This window comes from Rutilus rutilus, assembly GCF_951802725.1.
Source record: "Rutilus rutilus genome assembly, chromosome: 10".
Classification (NCBI taxonomy): Eukaryota; Metazoa; Chordata; class Actinopteri; order Cypriniformes; family Leuciscidae; genus Rutilus; species Rutilus rutilus.
In genome coordinates, this window is record NC_140215.1 from 33797964 (window position 1) to 33822695 (window position 24732).

The 24732-nt window shown below is 37.0% G+C and overlaps 1 protein-coding gene across 4 annotated transcripts in view; it reads left to right on the forward strand.

Annotated features, from left to right (window-relative positions):
• rapgef4a (Rap guanine nucleotide exchange factor 4a) overlaps positions 1-24732 on the forward strand; it is an 86018-nt gene extending 61286 nt beyond the window's left edge. For 3 of the 4 annotated variants that reach the window (XM_084421780.1, XM_084421781.1, XM_084421782.1), the window contains 25 exons: positions 2007-2057; positions 2186-2292; positions 4058-4179; positions 4419-4602; positions 4938-5022; positions 7608-7668; positions 7850-7926; positions 8133-8279; positions 10242-10339; positions 10458-10543; positions 12483-12561; positions 12733-12883; positions 12974-13062; positions 13867-13897; positions 13986-14064; positions 14813-14959; positions 18588-18685; positions 18781-18906; positions 20451-20629; positions 21831-21921; positions 22030-22080; positions 22169-22256; positions 23218-23282; positions 23370-23424; positions 23518-24732. In XM_084421780.1, coding sequence (XP_084277906.1) covers positions 2007-2057; positions 2186-2292; positions 4058-4179; positions 4419-4602; positions 4938-5022; positions 7608-7668; positions 7850-7926; positions 8133-8279; positions 10242-10339; positions 10458-10543; positions 12483-12561; positions 12733-12883; positions 12974-13062; positions 13867-13897; positions 13986-14064; positions 14813-14959; positions 18588-18685; positions 18781-18906; positions 20451-20629; positions 21831-21921; positions 22030-22080; positions 22169-22256; positions 23218-23282; positions 23370-23424; positions 23518-23648 — 2478 coding nt within the window. In that variant the 3' untranslated portion in view covers positions 23649-24732. The remainder of the gene's footprint in view (positions 1-2006; positions 2058-2185; positions 2293-4057; positions 4180-4418; positions 4603-4937; positions 5023-7607; positions 7669-7849; positions 7927-8132; positions 8280-10241; positions 10340-10457; positions 10544-12482; positions 12562-12732; positions 12884-12973; positions 13063-13866; positions 13898-13985; positions 14065-14812; positions 14960-18587; positions 18686-18780; positions 18907-20450; positions 20630-21830; positions 21922-22029; positions 22081-22168; positions 22257-23217; positions 23283-23369; positions 23425-23517) is intronic. The other variant, XM_084421783.1, reaches the window with a different exon arrangement.

The window sequence follows — 24732 nt, forward strand, 5'->3', positions numbered from 1 at the left end:
TACCACGCTTGAATTCACTGAGCTCTCAGAACGACCCCTTTCTCCCACAAATGTTAGTTAAAACAGACTGCATGGCTAGGGCAATTGGTCTGATTGAAACACCTGTGCTATGTCCGAAATCGCCCCCATACCCTTAAATATGGCACTATTTGAAGGGACAGCCATTGTAGTGGTGTCTAAAACCATAGTGGACATTATCAAGTGCACTCATTCAATCCCACAATGCACTGCAATAATGAGTGTACAACCAATGTATGCTCAACTTTGCACTGTGAGCTGAATCATCCATCCATCCATTTTGACCTAATGTAGGGAAAAGGGAATGAGGGTATTGGGGCGATTTTGGACACAGCCCTGAATTCAAGAATTAAGAGGTGTGTCCCAATACTTTTGTCCATATAGTGTATCTCAAAATTGAACAGTGCTTGAAAAAACAATGTATATGCCTGTAATGTCTTGCCTCAAATGTAATGTGTTAATTCTACTGGCAAAACAGCACCCAAGACAATGTGTTGTTGTAGAAGTACAGCCTGGGTAAGGATTGGAAAAATTTGGTTAAAAATACAGCACACTGGCCTTGGCCAAGAGTTGTTCCTCCAGTGTGGAAGGACGGAAAGCAGAGCCACAGACGCACCTTCTGTTCAAAGCCCTGATAAAGACTGCAGTATGACACGAATCTTGCTTAACATAATGACATGTACATTTTTATGGAATATGAGAAGACATCAGCAGAATTCTACACAAGCTGCTTGTGATGACATTTGTTCTGATATTATATGATATCTGATATTATTTATTTGTTATGATAAATTGGCACATTCCAAGAATAGGGTACAGAGTAATCAATGTGTGTTTGCAACCATAATTTACTCATCTTTACATCAGTGACTTGTAAATATAGTTTAAAAAGTCGATTCATGGGATTTCATTAGTCTATAGCAATTAATGAACAGAAATTAATGAAAGAAACTTGATTATTAAACATATTATAGGTTCAAATAAATAAGTGAGTGAGAGAGTGAGTGAGTGAGTGAGTGAGAGAGTGAGTGAGTGAGTGAGTGAGTGAGTGAGTGAGTGAGTGAGTGAGTGAGAGAGAGAGTGAGAGAGTGAGTGAGTGAGTGAGAGAGAGAGTGAGAGAGTGAGTGAGTGAGTGAGTGAGTGAGTGAGTGAGAGAAAGAGTGAGTGAGTGAGTGAGTGAGTGAGTGAGTGAGTGAGTGAGTGAGTGAGTGAGTGAGTGAGTGAGTGAGAGAAAGAGTGAGTGAGTGAGTGAGTGAGAGAGTGAGTGAGAGAGTGAGTGAGTGAGTGAGTGAGAGAGAGAGTGAGTGAGTGAGTGAGTGAGTGAGTGAGTGAGTGAGTGAGTGAGTGAGTGAGTGAGTGAGTGAGTGAGTGAGTGAGAGAAAGAGTGAGTGAGTGAGTGAGAGAGTGAGTGAGAGAGTGAGTGAGAGAGTGAGTGAGTGAGTGAGTGAGTGAGTGAGTGAGTGAGTGAGTGAGTGAGTGAGAGAAAGAGTGAGTGAGTGAGTGAGTGAGTGAGTGAGTGAGTGAGTGAGTGAGTGAGTGAGTGAGTGAGTGACGCACTACATGGTTGTGTGAAAATATTAAAAAAATTACAAATTTAGATTATTTGTGTGAAAATGACACAAAATTTATTCTTCTCATTATTATTATTATTATTTATATATCTTCTTCCTCCTCATCATCATCATCTTCTTCTTTTTTTTTTTGTATTATTATATAAGTCCAGTGACACTAGTTTCATGTAAGTCTTGATGTTGTAAATTATTTTTGGAAATGTCATGCCTCAGCAAATGAGATGTTATATTGCATTTTCCCATATATAGATAGTTAGTCTGAATATATTCTGAATATTTCACAGAAAGCCGTCCTTGATTATTCAGAAGATTTAAAGTTTACTATTTCACTGTGTATTTGTGCTCTATAAAGGTTTTAAAAAAAAACACTGAAGAATAAACCTAATAGTCCCACATTCTCATCCTTTTGTTTTCCAGAAATTGTTAATTCAAAGTCCCATCAAACATCACCCCAAATCCATTACTCAGGTATTCAACCATCCTGTTTGTTAGTCCAGCTCCTGTCATTCACAGTGTTGAATTGTGTAACATTATGTTATGTATAGAGTGGTTTATGTCTCTCTCTTTGTTTCTGTGCATTAATGTTTGTCTCTCAGGTGCCGTCAGAAAAGATCTTACGGGCAGGTGAAGTGTTACGAAACACCATTTTGTTCCGAGCACCTCAAATGATCAGAGACAGGAAGTACCACCTAAAAACATACAGGTAAATACAGGTACAGTATTTTATATATATGTATAAAATATATAAAATACATTTTATACTTAATATCACATTCTCCAAGAGTCAGAAGTGGATGTTGGTCAACAGGAAATGTCAACAAAAAGACATGCCCATCTTAACGATTTATATAAATCGCTGATAACGTTCGAAGTATCAAATAATGTACATGCATATATATTAAAAACTATTCATGTACAACTGATACGTTGCAAATCTGGTGATTTTAGATCTTTTGTTAACTGGAAACTTGCTCTGACTGGATCGTTTGAATCAGTGAGTTGTTGACTCGAGAATAAATGCAGTCGGATCACTCCACTTCACGAATGAATCGTTCAGTACGATGAACAGTTCAGCAATGAGGTTTCTTTACAAAGATACATTAAGAAATTATATTTACTTAATTATTCAGTAAAACGATATGTTATTGCGAATATTATTGTTACTTGTTCATCACTTCTTTGCACGAAGAACAACATAGTGACGAATCGCGCTCTGTAGAGCAGTTTGTCCGTTTAGGGCCACTGTAGAAACATGTCGGCGCAAAATGGCCATTTCAATGTAAGGGGACCTGTGGTGTGTGTAGATAGAAATGGCTTATTCTAAGGTAATAAAAACATAACAGTTCATTATGTCAGGCCTTTATACACTACTGAAATCATAGTTATGTATATTATATTGCATTTCTGTCAACAGATCCTCCTAAATATTACATAATGCACCTTTAAGGACAGTAACATAGTAAAAAATACTTCGCTACTGTCCACCACTGATGTTGAGTGAGTGGCTTAATGGATTATTTATTTTAAAGGGTAACTCTCGCCAAAATGCAACCTAGGGTCTTTTTGTTAATCTACCTGAGGCAAACTTTCGTTTAAAAGCATAATTAGAATTGAAACTCCACTTTTAAGTTTGACCGTATTTTCGTTTTTGGTCAAATTGCCTTTTGAGTGGGAGTGCTTGGGGCACGACTATGATAGCATCAAAATCGCTATTTTTAAAACACTAAGAAGGCTCGACACAACATGAAACTTTGCTTGAAGTATCACCAGGTGCTCTACACATGAACTCCAGCATTGAGAACATTGTTTGTGTACACAGAGTTTACTAAAAAGAAAGATTTTGAACAACTCACTGCAGCTGTTGTTGTTTCTGTCCGCCGGCATTTTGTCAGTCAAAAATAGTCGATCTCCGAATGCGAATGAACTGACTCTGAATTTTAGTATTGTTTCTTATATGAGGATCCTTTTTCAAACACAAGGTCAATATTGATTTTCACTAACGACAAAACAATAAATTATCCGTGAATTTATATGGAACTAAGCTTTAGGAGCTTTCCATCTTTACTCTCCTCACTGTTACGTTGCATTCGGAGATCGGCTATTTTTGACTGTCAAAATGCCAGCGGACAGAAACAACAACAGCTACAGTGAGTGGTTCAAAATCTTTCTTTTTAGTAAACTCTGTGTGCACAAACAATGTTGTCAATGCTCAAGTTCATGTGTAGAGCCCTGGTGAGACTTTGAGCAAAGTTTCATGTTGTGTCGAGCCTTCTTAATGTTTTAAAAATAGCGATTTTTGATGCTATCATAGTCGTGCCCCAAGCACTCCCATTCACAAGGCAATTTGACCGAAAACGAAAATACGGTCAAACTTAAAAGTGGAGTTTCCATTCTAATTATGCTTTTAAACGAAAGTTTGCCTCGGGTAGATTAACAAAAAGTGTCCTGCGTACCTGTGTTTGTTGTAGGCGGTGCTGTATGGGCACAGAGCTTGTTGATTGGCTGTTACAGCACACTTCCTGTGTGCACTCTCGTGTTCAGGCTGTGGGGATGTGGCAGGTGCTGCTGGAGGAGGGAGTCTTAAATCACGGTGAGTGTGTCATACTCGTTCACTTTCAAAGGTCAGTGACTGCTTAAGGCATTAAATCACTGCACAATATGACCAAAAATATATATATATATATGACCACAAACCAGTTTGAGAGAGCTCTTAATTAAGATCTATTATCCAGATGATAATTGCACTATAAATGCGATGTGGTCGAATGTTTTTCTTTGTTTAATGGTTGATTTTGTTCTTTGTGGTTCCTGTTCGGTGTTTTGCTGCAGTGGACCAGGAGCTGAGTTTCCAAGATAAGTATCTGTTTTATCGGTTCCTGGACGATGAGACCGAGGAGGCACCCCTCCCCAATGAGGAAGAGCAGAAAGAGAGCGATGAAGAACTGCAGGACACCCTCCTGCTCCTCTCTCAGATCGGACCCGACGCCCATCTTCGAATGATCCTGCGGAAACTGTACGTTCTTCCTCAGAAACATCAGCGCCTGCTAATATGAGTCATTACGTCCCCCCGAGGACTCTGGGCTATAAAGAGAAGTGCCTCAACGTGATCTGATCTGTATCTGCTACTGTTTGGCTGCTTTCCTACTAACTTTCCCACAATTCTCCAAAGAGAGATTAGACTTTTATATGCATGCTGTAACTGAAGCAGAGACCTTTTAAAGGTCCTGGAAGATCTGCACTAGGACTTTTTTTGGTGCACAAATTTGATCCACAAAAACTTTTTAAAATGTCAGAATAAGTTCCAAAGTCATTACTGGACATCATTGTCCTCTCTGCTCTTGTCTGCAGGCCTGGCCAGAGGACAGTAGATGACTTGGAGATCATTTACGAGGAGCTGCTGCATATTAAAGCCTTATCACATCTCTCCACCACTGTAAGTCTGCATAATGGCCTCATACACTGTGTAAAGTGTCTGGACTGACAACCGCATTTAAATACGGGAGTGAGTCCCCTGTGTGAACGGATCACGACTCGCTCCCGAAACTGCAATGATTAATGACAATGATTGACTGTGATGATTTAACTAAAGCACAGTTTTGTTGATGCTTGTAAGCTGCTTCACAGAGTTGCCATGTCCACTTATTATAAGCGTTTTTGGGATTGTTTGTTAAGCCTTGGCTCATAAAGCAATAGAGTTTATTGAGTGCGGTCGCAATATTTTGGTTTTATTTTCAGCATAAAGCATTTTAGGCTTGTTCTTGTTTGCTGTTTTTCTAGGAAGACCTGGCAACACGAATGAGTCAAGGCTCGTATCGCTGTGAAAGTGATTTATTGCACTGCACATACAGACGAGAGACACATCTCTGATACTTCATAAAAAAAATAGCTGTTCAGTTTGGTTTCGTACACACTGTAGAATTTTTGAAAATATCACTACATGCATTTTTTGGAGTTTATTCCAACAGAATACAGATTGAAAGTGCCATGTGAAGGCCAAGCATGGTAACCCACACTTGGAATTTGTCCGCTGCATTTAACCCATCCAAGTTAGTGCACACACATTAGGAGTAGTGAGTAGTGAACACACACTGCAAACCATGGACACACACACCCGGAGCAATGGGCAGCCATTTTGCTGCGGCGCCTGTGGAGCGATTGGGGGTGAGGTGCCTTGGGAATCGAACCCGCAACCTTCGAATTACCAGTATGACTCTCAAACCTTTAGGCCACGACTGCTTTAATCGCTAAAAGGTGAACTAACAACCGAATTTAACTGCAGTGTGACCTATATGAGGTTAGTTAGAGGAAATTAGTTTTGTATACACACATTTTAAGTAAAAGAACAATTTAGACAAAATTTTTATAATTTAATAACACTTTTTTCTTTTGTGCAAACTGATCTGTTCATCTCCATAAAGGACAGAAAAGAAGCCCACCCATGCTCTTGTGAAAAAGAAGTGCCCTTTATTATAGTAATTTTAGTGTGCTTCAAAAAAAAATATTTTTTAAAGAGCATATAAAATATGTATAAAAGTATAAAAAACTGTACTTTGGGATAATATATATTTTAATTAAATAAAAGGCCACTTAAGTGTACTTAAAGTACACTTAAGCACACTTTGTAGTAGTCAAATTAAACTTTTACATTTTACTTTATTGTAATTTTAACTATAGTGCATTACTTGTTGATACTTTTAAATTTAATATATTTTAAAAGTATTTTATTGCAACAACATCATTGCAAATGTGAAATTTCTAATACATGAAATACATGAAACAAGCATCAATATAAATTGCACTACAATATATTTTAGTTCACCATAAATGCTTGTCAGTACATTCAACATTACAATTTAACCCTATTCCCAAAGTAAATAGAAGTCATTTTAAAAATTACAAATAAATATGTACTTAAGTTCTACTTAAGTGGGTCAAAAAAGTACTTAAAAGTTCTAAGAACCACCCATGCTCTTGTGAAAAAGAAGTGCCCTTTATTATAGTAATTTTAGTGTCCTTCAAAAAAAATATTTTTTAAAGAGCATATAAAATATGTATAAAAGTATAAAAAACTGTACTTTGGGATAATATATATTTTAATTAAATAAAAGGCCACTTAAGTGTACTTAAAGTACACTTAAGCACACTTTGTAGTAGTCAAATTAAACTTTTACATTTTACTTTATTGTAATTTTAACTATAGTGCATTACTTGTTGATACTTTTAAATTTAATATATTTTAAAAGTATTTTATTGCAACAACATCATTGCAAATGTGAAATTTCTAATACATGAAATACATGAAACAAGCATCAATATAAATTGCACTACAATATATTTTAGTTCACCATAAATGCTTGTCAGTACATTCAACATTACAATTTAAAGTAAATAGAAGTAATTTAAAAAATTACATATAAATATGTACTTAAGTTCTACTTAAGTGGGTCAAAAAAGTACTTAAAAGTTCTAAGCACTCTAATCTAATTGAATTTAATACACATTTTTACTATAATACATTTTTATTTAATTGTAGTCAACATGCAGTTAAGTGTCTGAAAACATTATATTTGGTTCACACTTAATTCTATCATATCCATAAGTACTCTTTACATAAGTGTACTTCTCACAAGTATAGTGAGATAGTGTTTTCACGAGTCTGTATTATAGTTAAGTCAGCTTGTGTGAAGTCATTATTCACTGAAAAAGACCTTTGAGCCAGCTTTGACTTCAGTAATGAGATATGCAAGAACAATGTCAATAACATCAAACCTGGTGTGGCGTTTCTTGACACGCCACATGTGAATGTACATGAATGAGATATAATTTTCAGCAAATAATGAATTTATACATTTATTCATACATTCTCCTTTTGTGTTCCTTTAACTATTCCTTTAATGCATGAATAGCACGCTGAGCATTAATGTGTGTATTGTTAAAAATGTCATTTGCTTTGAAATAAAGCTTTTTCTTCATAATTACCTGTAATATAGAGTCTATTGTGTTCTCTCTCCTCCTCAGGTGAAGAGGGAACTCGCTGGTGTTCTAATATTTGAGTCGCACGCAAAAGCAGGCACAGTGTGTAAGTGTCGAAATGATTATACCACGTACATGCTAACTTCTCCAAATCACGTCAAACCATACAGAAACAAACAGATTCAAATGTCTGCTGGTGATCTGAGTTATGAATAATCTGATAAATGTTTGTGTGCTATTATAATCAGACAGGTTTCATGCTGATTATTGATCTCTTTTGTTCCTAGTGTTTAATCAAGGGGAAGAGGGGACGTCGTGGTACATCATCCTGAAGGGCTCCGTCAACGTGGTGATCTATGGAAAGGTCAGACTAGTAATTCCCTACTAATGCTTTACATTCAACAGACTAACTAAGCGTTTAATGTGTGGTAATGCTGGCCAGTAATGACTCTCAAGCCAATTATAGTACATGCAAACTGTGGCAGGAAAGTGTGTGTGTGTGTGCTAATTCAATATGTTTTCGTAAGTGTCTGTGCTGTTTGCTGGTTTAGATGAAATGTGTCTGTGCAGGGTGTAGTTTGTACGCTGCATGAGGGAGATGACTTCGGGAAGCTGGCTCTGGTGAATGACGCACCTCGGGCAGCGTCTATCGTTCTGAGAGAGGACAACTGCCACTTCCTGAGAGTGGACAAAGAAGACTTCAACAGAATCCACAGGGTCAGTGTGTGTGCTTCATAACTACAGCTAATCTCATGGCCTTGTACTGCAACTTCAACTTTATTTCAGTTACTTTTTTAAAGTTTTCATCTAATATTTTATTCATTTATTTATTTACTAAAAATATTTATAATAACCTAAGTTTTAGTTAACAATAACAACTTCTTATTCTTATTTACTATATTTTTTGTTAATATTTTAAATTAGATTTTTTTTTCTGTCTTCATTTCTTTTTTTTTAAAGTAATTTTGTTGTTGTTGTTTTTCATTTTTATTAGTTTTTCCTGTAATATAGTTTATATTTATCAGTTTTCATTTATTTAGTTTCATTTAAATTTTGTTTGATTAAATTTTGTTTCATTTAATTTAGTTCAATTAAAATCAAATGAGAAATGTTGCCTTGGCAGCAGGCTGAAATAAAATAAGTTTTGTGTTTATTTCATTTCAAATAACGATTCATTTTTTATTTTATTTTAGTTAAAGTTAACGATAATAACCCTGGTGCCTACATATCTTTAACATTTTCTTTACAAACATAAATCTTTTATTTAAAAAATAAGTAATTAAAAATGTAAATGGGTGAGTTGTAACAGAGAGTGAATAAAAAGCAGGCAACATGTGAACTCCTTCAATATTGATTAAAAGCATCCCAGGATGCAAAAATTAATATCCAAAGTAAATAAACAAAGAAGAAGCTCAATTTTAAAAGTTACTAAATAATTACCCTAATTCCATTTTTGCTAGTGTACTTTCAGCCTAATGACTATGTAATTATCGTCTAATTGTTTTCTCATGCTGTCTCTGCATTTGAGTGTGTGTGTGTGTGTGTGTGTGTGTGTGTGTGTGTGTGTGTGTGTGTGTGTGTGTGTGTGTGTGTGTGTGTGTGTGTGTGTGTGTGTGTGTGTGGTATAATCGTCCCATCATCACCAGTACAGGGGAATCTCTCTCCCAGCGCTGTGACAATGGGAAGCTCAGCCCAGGAAAGCCACAGCAGAATGGAAGCGGAAGCTCAGTCTGATAGTCAGGGTGTGGGTGTTAGTGTCTAACAGGATGCCGTCTATCTAAACAAATATAGTGAGATTTAGTGAGATTTCACATTCTATGGGCATTTGTTGCATAGTTACGCACAACATGATGCTACTGGACAAAACTCTGTATTCATTTTATCAGTTAGTCTATATGATGGCTGCAACAGATAGAAATGGTTAAGGACAGTGCCATTTAAATACAGACTGTACTTTTTTTTTTTTTTTTTTTTTATGTTAATAAATCCAAATAAAGCATTTGGTTACACTTTATTTTAAGGTGTCAGTGTTACAGTGTAATTATATATTTAAGTACTGAGTAATATTAAGCAACTACATGTACTTACTATAGGGTTAGGGTAGGATAAGGATTTAGTTGTGGGTTAGTTGCATGTAATTATGCACAATTTACTGTTATTACTATGGTAAGTACATGTATCATATGTAACAGGGACACTGTAAAATAAAGTGTTACCAAGCATTTTGCTCTAATCAATTTCTCTATGGACTTTAAAGTTCTGAATACAATTTACTGAATATTTCAACCGTTATCACACAGGAAAAATATGCTGTTGATAAAATATAGCAGCACATGTTGCAAAAAAAGTGTCATTACATTCATTATACAACATTACTTAAAATAGCTACTATCTAAAAGTAAATACTGGTCATTTAGATCACATTAGTTCAACTGATAAAAACCGTTTGAAACCCCTGCTATAAACTGAGTGTGAGTCTCCCTCTACTGGTAATGAAGCTGCATTACAACAATAGTTTAGTTTTACAGTCACAACAGCACTAATTCACCATTACCATGTGTTGTGATCTGTTTTCTGTGTGTACCTAACCAGTCATTTTTGTTAGGACATCAGAAAAAATATATAGTTTGATTATGATTAATCTCATCCACACACTGTATTTCATCTGTGTGTATTCAGGATGTGGAGGCAAACACGGTCCGTCTGAAGGAACATGAGGAGGATGTGTTAGTTTTGGAGAGAAGTAACAACAGGAGCTCCAGTTCTTCTCCTCTCAAGTACATTTATCTTCTCCTGTCAATGTTAACATTAGGAATTTATGGAAAAACTATAATCTGTTATATATCAACAACCTCAAACTACATGTCAAACCGTGGCCTTTGACCTGTTCTTCAGGTACACTGTGATGTCAGGAACTCCAGAGAAGATTCTGGAACATCTTCTGGAGACGGTGAAACTTGATTCCCAATTCACAGATCCAGGTACTTTACAGTGCATTCAGAGACATATATGCAGTTAAACAGGGAAACTGTGACTAATAATTCACTGTAGGCACGTTTGACAAACCCATGTGTAGTTTTATTAAATCAAACTTAAACCAAAGACAACATAAACAATGACTTCACTTGCAGCACAACTGTTTTCAAGAAATGTTTCTTGAGCAGCAAATCAACATATCAGAATGATTTCTGAAGGATCATGTGACACTGAAGACTGGAGTAATGATGCTGAACATTCAGCTTTGATCACAGGAATAAATGACATTTTAACAATATATTCACATAGAAAACAGTTATTTAAAATTTCACAATATTACTGTTTTTTGTATTTTTAATCAAATAAATGCAGCCTTGGTGACGAGAAGAGACTTCTTTTAAAAGACATTAAAAATCATACCGATCCAAAACTATTGAACGGCAGGGTATATTCACATAGAAATGTAACTATTTCAACTACTGTACTATTTTAAATCATTACTGTTTTACTGTATTTTTGAACAAATCTTACCGACCCCAAACTTTTGAACAGTAGAAAGGTGTAGATATTGCCCTTGTGTGCAGCTTTCATTAAAGGGGTCATATAATGCAATTTTTGTACAAGCTAATATGATTCTTTAGGGTCTAAATTAAAAGTTTGTAATATACTTTAATTAAAAATTCTCATTAGTATTGTAAGAAAACACTGATTTTACCTGGTCAAAAACAGCTCTGTTTTCAGCACGCCGTTTAAGTGCATGTGTCTTTAAATGATAATGAGCTTTGCTCACCCCGCCCCTCTGTTCTGTGCGTACATAACACAATAACACAATAACCATAATGCGTTGTTCATTATAAACGTGGGATTATGAATTATATTGAGAACGTCGTACATAGAAAACATGCCGTAATGTACCCTGAGTGTAAACAGCCGCATTCATCGTGAAGCGTGCAGCAAGCGATTTGCAAAGATTAATATAAAGATTAATATAAAGGTTAATAAAACGTTAAACTCACTTCTTCTTCTGGAGGTGACGCAGGAACACGAATAGTTGGTACCGATCCTTTTTTCAGGAGCAGCTTCTTAGCAAAACCAGCTTTATACTGACCCTCGTTTATAAAGCAGTCTGGTGTGTGAAATGATTCGCGCAAACATGAAAGCATTGACGATGATCGTGGGGAATATTCCCTTCGAAAACAAAACTCAGCCACTGTGTCTTCAGCGGTTCGGATTTAGGAACATCAAAATCACTGCTGTGTTCATTATTACACCCAAGAACAGAACACCACAATCGCTTAGACGCCATTCTGCTCATAGACAGTGCTCCAGCGTATCAACAATGACCGCGCCGGTCCGCGCGGACTATGATTGACAGCTCACTCACAAGCGAGGGCGGGTCTGTGTTGAAACGCTGCTGTCAATCAACAATCGTAGGAGGGGCGTCCGACCGTGTGACGTCACAAGGTCGAACGGCTTGATTTGAGACGGGAAAACATATAAGGAGATTTAAAAAAAAACACTGGATGGATTTTTATCATTTTATGATGGTTGTGTACAGGCACTGCCAACACACATTTCAGTACAATCAACTTGTAAAAGTGCATGTACCATTATATGACCCCTTTAAACTCACTTGCGAACCATCGTGATGTTCGTTTTCTTTTGAATCGTTTATTTTCAATGGATCATTCAGACTGGTTGAAAAAATGGTCTGAATGATTCTTTACTGAATCATTGATCAAAAATGATTATTAAAAATCACTAATGACTGGAAATGCCATGAAAAACAAGAGTGGGAAGCCTGTAAACATACATTTACAGTACAAGCACTGTGAAGAAACCAATCATTAACCAGAAGCAGCTATTAGCCAAGCTTCATGCTTCACAAATTGCCGCTTCCCTTGAGCGCTCCTAACTAACTTCCTTCTTTCTCCATCTCTGTAGACCCTGCTCTGGATGACTTCTTGCTTATGCACTGTGTTTTTGTCCCAAACAGCCAGCTGTGTCCGCTGCTCGTGGCCCAATATCCTTCACAGCTGTACTGGCTGAAACAAGTAGCTGTAGATCTGTGTGCAACAAAAGCTCTGCATCAGCTCGGTTAAACTGTGTACTTTATGAATATTGTTTTATTTTGATTGCGCTTGCGTGCGAGTGTCTCTGGTTTTTGGCTGTGAAGTCCTTAGCGCTCGCGCACCTATCATGCTGAGGCGTCCCAGGGCAGTGAACAGGAGCGCATGGATTACACTCTCAATAACAAGCGCAGGGTGATTCGTCTGGTGTTACAGTGGGCCGCCATCAACACAGACCATCTCCAGGAGGAGGACAGCTCCTACAACTTCCTCCAGGTCAGCAGCTTCACTCCTCTCTGGTTATACCGGAGGCTTTCTGGTCCCGCTGTGAGGAAGTGTGTGTTTGATTGTCATTGTCTGATGCAGGAGTTCTATGAGACCGTGTGTGAAGATTCAAGACTCATTCCAGCTCTGAAAGATCAACTTCCTGAACTAGAGAAGATCATAAAGCAAAAGTAAGAGCAGAGTCTGACATAGGTTTTTAACCCTGTAAAGCCTGACATATAAAAGAATAGTCAGAATATTTTTTTTTTTTTTTTTAATGGAACAGATTATTGAGCCGTTAGAGAATTATTATATATATATTTTTACAATAAAAAAGTATACATGCATACGTGTTTTTTGTTGAGTGTCATATTTGATACATCAGGCTTTTATGGCTCATATAGTTTGATATATTGAGAATATGGAGCTCATTCTCGAGGAGGAAAAAATGTCAAAAAAATATCAAATTTGGTGCAGTTGCTGATATTTATATGACCAAAAGGTAAGATGAAATATTGATGCTTGTAATGTAAATCATTGAGATCTTTATAGCAGTATAACAGACTACTTATGTAAAATGCATATAAAAATCAGTCATCACTCAATCTGCCAATAATGTCTTAGTAAGACTATATTAAAATGCTTAGCTTTATGATCAAAGCTCTGAAGTTTTAAAACATATAATGCCATGTAAAACAATGATGAGTGAGAGATTAACAAATAAACCTTCCTCAAAAGCCTGATGGATCATATTTGCTGTAAGTAAGTGTTCATCTTGATGTATTACTAACAATATAAAAGTTATTCTTATGTTAAAAATGTCACATCAAAAAGACACGTGAACCACAACCTGAAGATGGACCTGTTACAATTATACTAAATGCATGTAACTTCCTGAAATAAAAGTATGAAGTAAAGTACAGTGTGCTTCATGAGGTTAACAGATTTAGTTCACAGAAACTCATATTCATAACACTCATAACATTTTTCCGCAGCTCCGAAGATGGCCGGCCCTCCCAGAAAAAGGTGAGGGGAAAATAAAAACAAACACAGTTTCTGCAGTATTTCCTTCAGTGCTGAAGAAGTGTCATGTGACAGTCCTCTCTCATTGCAGCACAAAGTCCTTCTGCGTCAGTTCAGCACCGGGAACGACAGACTGCAGAAGAGACAGCCAATCAAAAGCACAGACGAGAGTGAGTCCGTGTTCAGATGTTGCATCAGTACATGAGTATGACCTGTTCACACCAAGAAAGATAACTATAACGATATATTAGTGTTCACACCAATGCACAATAATATCGTTTGGTTTATTTAAAGCGAGTGCTGCAGTTTTATCATCTGTCGCTTTAAATGCTCGAGCTCTATAAAACAGGATGGATTCTGATTGGCTGTCAATGTTTTTATCATTCATCAGCTGGGAATTTTTTTTTCTGAAAGTGATTCAAACTAGATTGTTCCTCTGTGCCGTTATCGCTGTAGTTGTGGTGTGAGCTCTGCTGTTCTTTTATATTTACAATGATTTTTAGAACTGTTTTAATTATCGTCCTTGGTGTGAACGGGTCTTAAGAGTATGACACATATGATGATAAGTTTAAAGAGATCATAGGGGTTTAGCTTACGTAAAAGGTATTTATTTATTTATTTATTCAGTCATTCATTCATTTAGAGGCAGATCAGAAAAGATAGAGAGAGATCAGTCATAGAACAGAAGAGTCAAAAGTGAAATAACTAAAAATAGACCGGAAGGGTCACACAAAGTTTCAAAAAGAGGTTAAGAGTTTAGGAAAATTATAATTTGATGTTGTTTCACTTCTGCAAAAATTAAGCAAAAGTCCACAGTATTGAACAAATGTGAACCAAAACCATGTCTCTTTAAATAAAGCTATTTTATTATTTAAAAATGTGATTCACCAGTGTTTTAAAAGCTGTGTGTTGTTGTAGTCCTCTTTAAGGTTTACTGCAGTGATCACACCTACTCCACTATCAGAGTGCCTGTCGCTGCGTCTGTCAGAGAGGTCATCTCCGCGGTTACCGATAAGCTGGGGTCAGGAGATGATCTTCTTCTCATCCACCTCAACTCTGCCGGAGGTGAACACACACACACACACTCACTGACTAACCATTTTTTCCATGCTTATCGCTGTATTGACAGCCATTTCCTCTATTTTCATTTGAGTTTGATTAATTGCAGGTTTATTAATACCATGTTTGCAGAGTGTGCTGTTGTTCTGACTCTTATCTCTTTGACCTCTGGCTGACAATATGAGCTCTTTGCTGCTCCCATCTTGCTGTAGCATTTCAGATTCTCTGTGTGTGTGTGTGTGTGTGTGTGTGTGAGACAGATGTTCCTTTCTCACTGCCAGTTCTGTCTGATACACCATGACCTAGTGCTGACCTTCTAGGGCCACACACAGTACTGATAGTGTCTCTGCATTAGATAAAATATAGCAAGGAAGGGGCATTCAGTTTAAAAAAACAAATAGGACACATTTTAACAATTTATTTATGTCCACTTAAAAGAAATGATTTACAGGGGCATAAATACTATAGATGCAGTCAAATACATGTACAAAATCATGGCCCAGTGGCATACAATGGCATATATCTTCACAATATTAAGCATGTCACTCAGTTGCTATGGGTACAAGTAACACCGTCTCCACCATATATGGTGGCTGCCTATAATAGCAGACAGAGCACAGTTCTTTACTAGCCGTTTAACCCCCTTTTTGGGCATCCCAAGTTGATGAAGCCCTCTTACAACCAGCCTGTGTGTGTGTGTGTGTGTGTGTGTGTGTGTGTGTGTGTGTGTGTGTGTGTGTGTGTGTGTGTCCTAAGCTGCCAAATATGAACACAAGTAATCAGCTCCGATAACCTAACTCTGAGATGGTATTTTGGAATGGTTGGTATTTAATGACCTTAGTCATAAAAGCTTCCTCCATACTAGAGTCAAAGGTACATGCAACCTCCAAAACAAACACCTGACTGATCTCCTCATTAATCACAACAACATCTGGTGTATTAGCAGACAGATGTGTAAAGGTTTCAGAGTTATTACAATACTGAAACATGGATGGTTTTACAAAAGAAAGTTTGTAAAAAAATAAAATAATAATACACATACATTTTGGGTTTTCATGTTTATGGGGACATTCCATAGACATAATGTTTTTTATAATGTACAAACTGAATAGAACTTTTACTGCATTTTTACATTTCCAAAAAAACATCACTTAGTATGATTTATAATCTGTTTTCCTCACGGGGACCAAAAAGTGTCCCCACAAGGATTTCAAATATGTCCATCTTCATTTGGACATTTTGGGCCCTATCTTGCACCCAGCGCAATTGACTTTGTACACCGACGCATGTATCATTCCTATTTTGCACCCGCGCAAAGCAGACTTTTCCCTCCAAATTATACATTATTACAAGGAAAATATTAACACACGAGGGAAATCATTGTTGTGTCCATAAAGATGTGAAAAAATAGGCATAAATCTAGCTTACACATTTACCCAAATTATTATATGCCTGTTTAACCGAAGCTAATTTGGGTGGGTTTCTCCATCCCCAATGTCACTTCTCTGTGTTTTACGGCCCTGACGAGAACGTCGGTCTCCTCGGCTGTGAACCGCTCCTGGCGTGCGCCTGGGTCAGGAACCAAGGTTTCTTCCACATAACCAGGGAACGTAAGCATCGCCGCGTAACCCTGATCATGCGAAAGGGGTTGCCCCTCGGGGAAAACCCTTTGGTCCTGAGCCACCACTGCAGGGGTCTCATGTACAACAGTCCAAAAGGTATCCCGTTGGACGCTGCTGTCATCAGACCCAACAGCCTCTGAAACTGTTTGACAGTGAGTGACTGGCCTAGCTTTATTCTTTTCACAGCTGAAAGGATAGACTCTATGTGTGCCGGTGACAGGTGTGCCTGCATCAACATTGAGTCCCACACCACGCCTAGAAAAGTGGTCCTCTGTAGTGGGGAAAGCACACTCTATTTGGCGTTTAGCTGTAACCCCAACTCTTTAATGTGGGCGAGAATGACATCTCAATGCCGAACCACCAACTGATGCAACTGAGCCAGAATCAAGCAGTCGTCGATGTAGTTCATGATGCGAATACCCTGCAGGTGCAGAGGTGGGGGGGAGAGACTGCCCTCATTGGCCTGACCCCTCGGGCATCAGGACTCTTCCCCACAGCCATCTTAGATATAATGACGGTCCTCAGATCCGTCTTATCCTTCGAAGACTGCGGGTGAGAGCGCTCTGCTTCTGGGTGGCACGGTATAAAGAGCTGGCTTTCGAGGTTTGGGGCTGCTCCCGCTCAGCAGCCCCGGAGACATGAGCGCGACGGGGGAGGAGCTTCTGGAAAGCAGACGCCTGCTTGGCTGCCTCCTGGAACCTCTCGACTATCTCGAACCTCTCGAATTTACAGCGTCGCCAAAGAGGCCAGAAGGTGACAGGGGCGCATCCATAAGAAAATTATTGTCCTTTTCTTTTATATTACTCAGATTGAGCCACAGATGCCTCTCAGTGGACACCAGGGCTGCCATAGAGCGGCCGATGGATTAGCCGTCTCCTTGGTGGCCCTGAGAGATAAATCTGTGGCTCGACGTAGTTCGCAAACTATGTCAAGGCCAATTCCCCCGCCCTCATCCATGTCTTCTAACAATTCAGCTTGGTAGGCCTGCAGCAGCGACATTGTTTGAAGGCATGCTGCAGCCTGACCAGCCGCTGAATAAGCTTTACCCACTGGTGATGATGTGGTTCTGACTGGCTCAGTGGGTAATGCCGAGGCCTTTAGGGAAGATGCCTCTTCGGGGGAGAGATAGCTCGCAAGCGTCCCTTTCACTTTGGGCATCTCCCCATAACCGTGCTCTTTATAGTTAGATATAGAGGAATAATTGGATGTTTGTGCACTATACAGAGATCTATATATAGATATATTTTCTATATATATAGAAAAACGGTAGGCCCCAGCGTTGAGGTTGTGACTGTGATGTTTGGAAGCGTTCGTCCAGTTTACTTTTAAACGAACGTCCTGTTAATCTGCTGGCCAGTCAATACTCAGTCTTTCAACCGCTCTTGTCACAACCTCAACCAGCTCTTCAAATGCATGAGACTGAGGTGGCGAACACTCAGAATCTCTTGCATCGACAGTGTTAATGATGAAGAGAATGATTTAGGTTTAAAGTTTAAAGATATAACAACCAGACGCAATAACACATCACTTGACCTTGATGTCAACTCAAGCCAGAGTGGCATTATTGGTGTGTGTGTGTGTGTGTGTGTGTGTGTGTGTGTGTGTGTGTGTGTGGTATTTAAAGGTTGAGAAACTCTAGCGGTGGATTTAACATTCAATAAAAGCTGATGTAAGAGGCTGCTGGTTGAAGTTAATGTCTGAATGTGAAATGAAATGATGATGATTGTTTTTATATATGACTTTTGGTGACTGTCTTACATAATGCACAGTAACTGATAGTACATACAGTGGGGAGAACAAGTATTAAACGAGATTTGTGGTGCTAAACACTGTTCTTAAGTTTCCTAAACTTTTGGAATGTAAATATTGCAAAAAAGCTTCACTTATCTTTTTAGTAATTTGAGAAGCAGCTGATAACTGACATCTGTGCTTCCACATTCTTGAAAAGCACCAACTTTAACTGTAGATTACTCTGTGACACTGACTGATGACTGTATATTTGTGTTTTTCAGATAAAGAGCTTTTAAAGCCATCTGATGTGTCCATCTTCTCATCTCTGAGTATTAATGGCCGTTTGTTTGTCTGCTCGAGGGACCAGATCGACACTTTGGTGTGTGAGAGCCCCTGGAGACTGCATTTAAAACACTCATCTGCTGTAAACACACATGCATTGGCTGATGAACTGATCAATGACTGTTTGTGCAGACTCCACTGCCGGAGCAGGAGGGCCCGTCTGCGGGGTCCATGTCCACGTTTGAGCTCATGAGCTCTAAAGATCTGGCTCATCACATGACTCTCTATGACTGGGAGCTCTTCGACTGTGTACATGAGGTACATACACACAGTTCTGCTGCTGTTTTAACATTCCTCTCACTTAAAGGGTTAGTTCACCCAAAAATGAGAATCCAAACCCATGAGACTTGCATTTATCTCCGAAGCACAAATTAAGATATTTTGAATGAAACGAGATTTCTGTCCCCCCATTGCAAGTTCTTTCCACCAAAAGTCTGAAAGAAAGTCTATATGAATCTGCTGATCAGACATGATCGCTTTATAGGATAAACAGATTTAATTTAGGCTTTCATTCACAGTTAAACATTAATCAATGCACATAAATACACCTGTGAAAAAGATAATAGTATTATATTAATAAAATAAAACTCTACTTAAGTGTACTTAAAGAGTGGACACTTTAATGACTGTTTCTTAACACACTTTTAAAAAGTGCACTTTGCAACCATGTCAAATTACCAATTGTAATAATGTCAGATTAATAATGTGTAATGTTAAGTTTTTCTTGGTAACACTTTAATTTAGTGTCCTTGTTTCATATGTTACATGTACTTACCACAGTAATAACAGTGAATATGCATAATTACATGCAACTAAACCCTCAACCAAACCCCAATCCTACCCTAACCCTTTAGTAAGAACATGTAGTTAATTATTATTACTCAGTACTTAAACATATAAATACACTGTAACAATAATACCTTAAGTGTTACTGTATTTTTTAATCATGATCATTAATATCTAATTACAGCTTCACTGTGTAATTGCAAACATACTTACACTTTTCAATAGAAATTACATTAAACTATATTTTAGTTTATCATAAATGGTTGTCAGTACATTTAGCAGTAAACTTTAACCATATTTAGAAGACAATAGAAGTACGGTAATTATCTTATTACATATAAATGTGCACTTACGTCCTTCTCTAAAGTTCAGCTAATTGCATATATTCTTTAAAAAAAGTAAAAAATTAAAAAAAGTCCCCCTGTAATCAATAATTGTATCTCTTAAAACTCACATTTGATCACCAAAATGACATATTTTAACGTTTTTTCCTTGAAAAAAAAACATCTTCATGCCTTAAAATAGCTTGAATGTAACTCTACACCTCTGTATACACGGTTCTATGAATATGCAAATGAGCCCCGCCTCCACTCACTCACTCAGCTCAGAGATCCACTCGCTGACGATCACACGTTGATCTGATTGGTTACAAGGTAGTTTGTGACGTCAGAAACACCAGCGATTTCAAAGCGTGTTTTTGGTTCACTGCAGTTTTAAGACTTATTCTTCGACATATTCAACATTAAAAACTTGATTTTCAGCAAAGGTGTCATTGTTACAGTGTAATTATACATTTACTGCAAGTACAGAGTAATATTAGTTACTACATATACTATAGGATTAGGGTTTGGTTCAGGCTCAGTTGCATGTAATTATGCATAATTATAGTTATTACTATAGTAACTACATGCAACATGTAACAAACACACTGTAAATAAAGTGTTACCTACATTTATTAACCACCAGGTCTAAACTAGTAGTCAGTTTTAGTAAATCTGTATGCATGTGTGTTTTAGCATGAGCTGATCTACCACACGTTTGGCCGTCCGCATTTCAAGAAGACGACGGCTAACCTGGATCTGTTCCTGCGGAGGTTTAATGAGGTGCAGCTCTGGGTGGTCACAGAGGTTTGCTTGTGTCCCACGCTCAGCAAACGCGTACAACTGCTCAAGAAGTTCATCAAGATCGCAGCACAGTGAGTCTCTGAGGTTTTTACTAACATGTGACGTGTGATGAATCATTTTATTCTGCAGAGTTAATGTAATATTTCTGGACAATTAATTGCAATGTTAAAAGTTAAAATTTACATGACGTTAGTTGAACTTTTTTGACCCACTTATGTATAGGACGTGCATCTTTTAATTTCAGAATTACTTAAATTATGGTTAAAGTGTACTGCAAATGGACTGATAAGTGTTTATGGTAAACTAAAATAAACTGACAAAATTTCTAGTAAAAATTTAAATATATTTGTAATTAGGCTTTTGTAGTGATGAACTCACAACTGAAAATAAGTGTACTTAAATTTTAATATAACATAATCATTAAAAATGTACTTTAAAGTAAAATTTGTAATTTGACATTATTACAAAGGGCACCTTTTAAAAGTCTACTTAAGTGTGTTAAGAAACGGTCATGTACTTCAAGTACACTTAAGTGGACTTTTATTTCAATAATATTATATTATCTTTTTTTTTAAATATAGTTTTAAGTTGTGTGTCACAGTAGAGTGTGTGATGTGTATTAACCCTGAAAACCTCGGGTTTTTATCGACCCGGGACGTCATTCACTACTCTCCCCCTCATTTTTTAAAGTTAAACATCAACCTTCTTAGTATTCCTGAAACTATTCATTTTAAACAATATAACAAGAAAAAAATGAAATTACAAAAGAATGACTGTTTGTAGTGATGCTAGTGACCCGCTATGGAAGCTTGTCTCCACCACAGAATAAAAAAATGCGACTTTTTACAGTTTACATCTCGCAATTCTGACTTAATTTCTCAGAATTGTGAGCTATTAAGTCAGAATTGCGAGTTCATTTCTATAACACACAATAGCGACTTTATATCACGTAATTCTGAGATAAAAAGTCAGAATTGTGAGATGAAAAGTCGCAATTACCTTTTTATTTTTTATTCTGTGGCGGAAACAAGCTTATATAATCCGCTGAATGTAGTAGTATAAGTATTGTTTTTTTCTGCGCTACAAAAATCGAATCTCTGATGACTCTAATGTTTTAGTTTTATACTATGAGAGTTAGAGATCCGTGTCGCTAAAGACCTGACTATGTAAAAAATTATTGGCGAAGCATTGGTGTGTGTAGGGTTAATCAGCACAGATACTATGGTGTTCAGACTGCACTTTTCTAAATTCTGTGTGTTTGCTCTTTTTCAGCTGTAAAGAGTTTAAGAATCTGAACTCCTTCTTTGCCATTATCATGGGACTGGGAAACCCTGCAGTCTGTCGACTCAGTCAGACATGGGAGGTGAGCATTCACTACACACATGCACACAACTTCAGCATACACACACATAACAGTGTCATGTTTAACACTGATTCAGCCCTCACAGAATAAGAGTTTGCTCTCTCACAGAAACTGCCCAGCAAGTTCAAGAAGTTTTATGGAGAGTTTGAAAACCTGATGGTGAGTTCAACATGGCAGCCTCTGGTAAGCTAAGCATTTAACCCAGTATTACAGATGCTTAAAGAGAACGTTGTTTTTCTCATTGCAGGATCCCTCCAGAAATCACAGAGCGTATCGACTTACAATGGCCAAGTTAGAGCCGCCGATCATCCCTTTCATGCCTTTATTAATTAAAGGTGAACTTTACACTGGAAACACAAACACCAACAACATCGACATGCTCTTTATTAGTGGCGTTTTCAACACTTCTGAATAATAGTAAAGTCAGCACAGCTATGAAAAATGGAAGTATGGGAACTCTATATTTTAAATGTTTCATGAAGAAATTCATCCAGAGGCATAATATATGTGTTTACATTTCTTTTAAAATTAATTATTAAAGCTTGTAACACATTTTCTTATGATTTACATGATTTAGTGGCATTTTCCACATTTCTAATTAATTCATTAATAAATTAATACAGCACACACCTCTAGATAATATATATATATATATATATATATATATATATAAAAATATAAATAAATTTAGTCCAAATTAAAAAAATTCTAATTTAAATTATTGAGTTTTAGATAATTAGATTTTTTATAATTGATCTAAAACTGGTGTTAATATTTATGGTTAAATGGTCAAATCGTTGAAAATATATTTAGATAATTTAATTTAAAAAAAATCACTCATCTATTTGAAAGGTTTATTTGAATTATTATTCAAATAAATATTTATAAATTCAGATATATAATTAAACATTAGATATAATAAATCTTACATTTATCTCACATATATCATTTAATTTAAGACTATAATAATTATTATAACAATAATTATTATTTTGATTTAAAAAATGTGTTATTTGTTATTATTAAAAATCATTCTTAATCAATGAAAAGGCTATAAATGTGTTCAGACATTAACGTCGCACTCCTGCACTTCTTCCATGCTGTACACTGGGATATCATACATAATTCATGCAGTACAAAGCAATGAGAGCCTACAGTAACTGCAATATTTCAATGAAATCCACAAAACAAACAACAGAATGTTTCCAAGAACTGTATAGTTTCATTATGACCCAGAAAAGATGCAGATTTTATCAGTGCTTAAAATGTCGAACATCTGCGTTATTTCTCTTTCAGATATGACTTTCACACACGAGGGCAACAAGACATTTACCGACAGATTGGTCAACTTTGAGAAAATGGTGAGTCTCGCAAGGGAATCTTATCACTCCACCTCAAGAGACAGTTTTAAATGAGACGTCCTGAATGTTTCTGTGTGTGTTTTCCAGAGAATGATTGCTAACACAGTCCGAATCATGAGATACTGCCGAAGTCAGCCATTCAGTAAGACAACAGTGTGAACTTCATATCAGAATCATGTTTTAGTTCAGCTGATTCTGATGCATTTCTCTCTCTCTCTCTCTTTGGTATCTATAGATCAAGAAGCGCCACAGGTGACAGGTAAAAGCCATCAGGATGTGCGTGGCTATGTGCGTCACATTGGTGTGATTGACAACCAGCGCACGCTATCCCAGCTGTCCCACCGGATCGAGCCGCGCCGGTCCTGATGCTTCAGTGCTGCTTTACCTCTGCCAGTGAATAAGCTATAGCTGTATATGAGCGTATATCAGCGTATATCCAGTCAAACATGTCTCGGCTCAAGGGCTTTCCATTCTCTGGCTGGTTGTGTGAAGGCGTGGCTTCGTTTCGGTGTTCGGCTGCAGGACGTTTGGACCTCGGTTTATGACCTTTGTTATATTCTGCCACAGATCAGATGTTGCCTCTTAATTTCAGATTGTGTTTGACACAAGGTGTTTTAGAGTTTGGAATCGATTGAAAATGAAGTTTCTTCCAAAGCGTATGTTCTGTGGCAACTTTTTTGAGACTTTTTTTATGCTTTGAATGAGATTCTGGGCATGTTGAGTTGATGTTGGTCTTACACTACCATTCAAAAACTTTTTTTTTTTTTTTTTATTAATGTGTTTATGCATTAAATTGATCAAAGTAAATACAGTAAAGAAAAATCTTTTTGAAATAAATGCTGTTTTGAACTTTCCATTCATCAAAGAATCCTGAAGAAAATCCATCATGGTTTTCTCAGAAATGTGAAGCTGAACAATAATAATCAGAAATGTTTCTTGAGCAGCAAATCAACATATCAGAATGATTTCTGAAGGATCATGTGACACTGAAGACTGGAGTAATGATGCTGAAAATTCAGCTTTGATCACAGGAATAAATGACATTTGAAAACATATTCAAATCGAAAACCGTTCTTTTAAATTGCAGAAGTATATTACTGTTTTTACTGTATTTTTGGTCCGATAAATGCAGTATTGGTGAGCAGAAGAGACTTCTTTCAGACACATTAACCCCAACCCAGAACGGTAGTGTACATCAATCATCACAAAGCATTTTGAATTTCATTTCTAAATGAGATTTTTTTATGTTGATTTATGGAAGTTTGGGGCTGGATGTAAAGATAAAAGATATTTATATGAACTTAAGCATGAAGTTAAAAAAAACTAAAAAAACTAAATGGTGAATTGAGAACATGTGAGCACATTTCGAAAGCCTATTGGTGGCTTGTCTGCAAATCTTGTACCTTTGTGTGTATTGTGTAAATAAAACTGCCATAAGATGCATATTTAC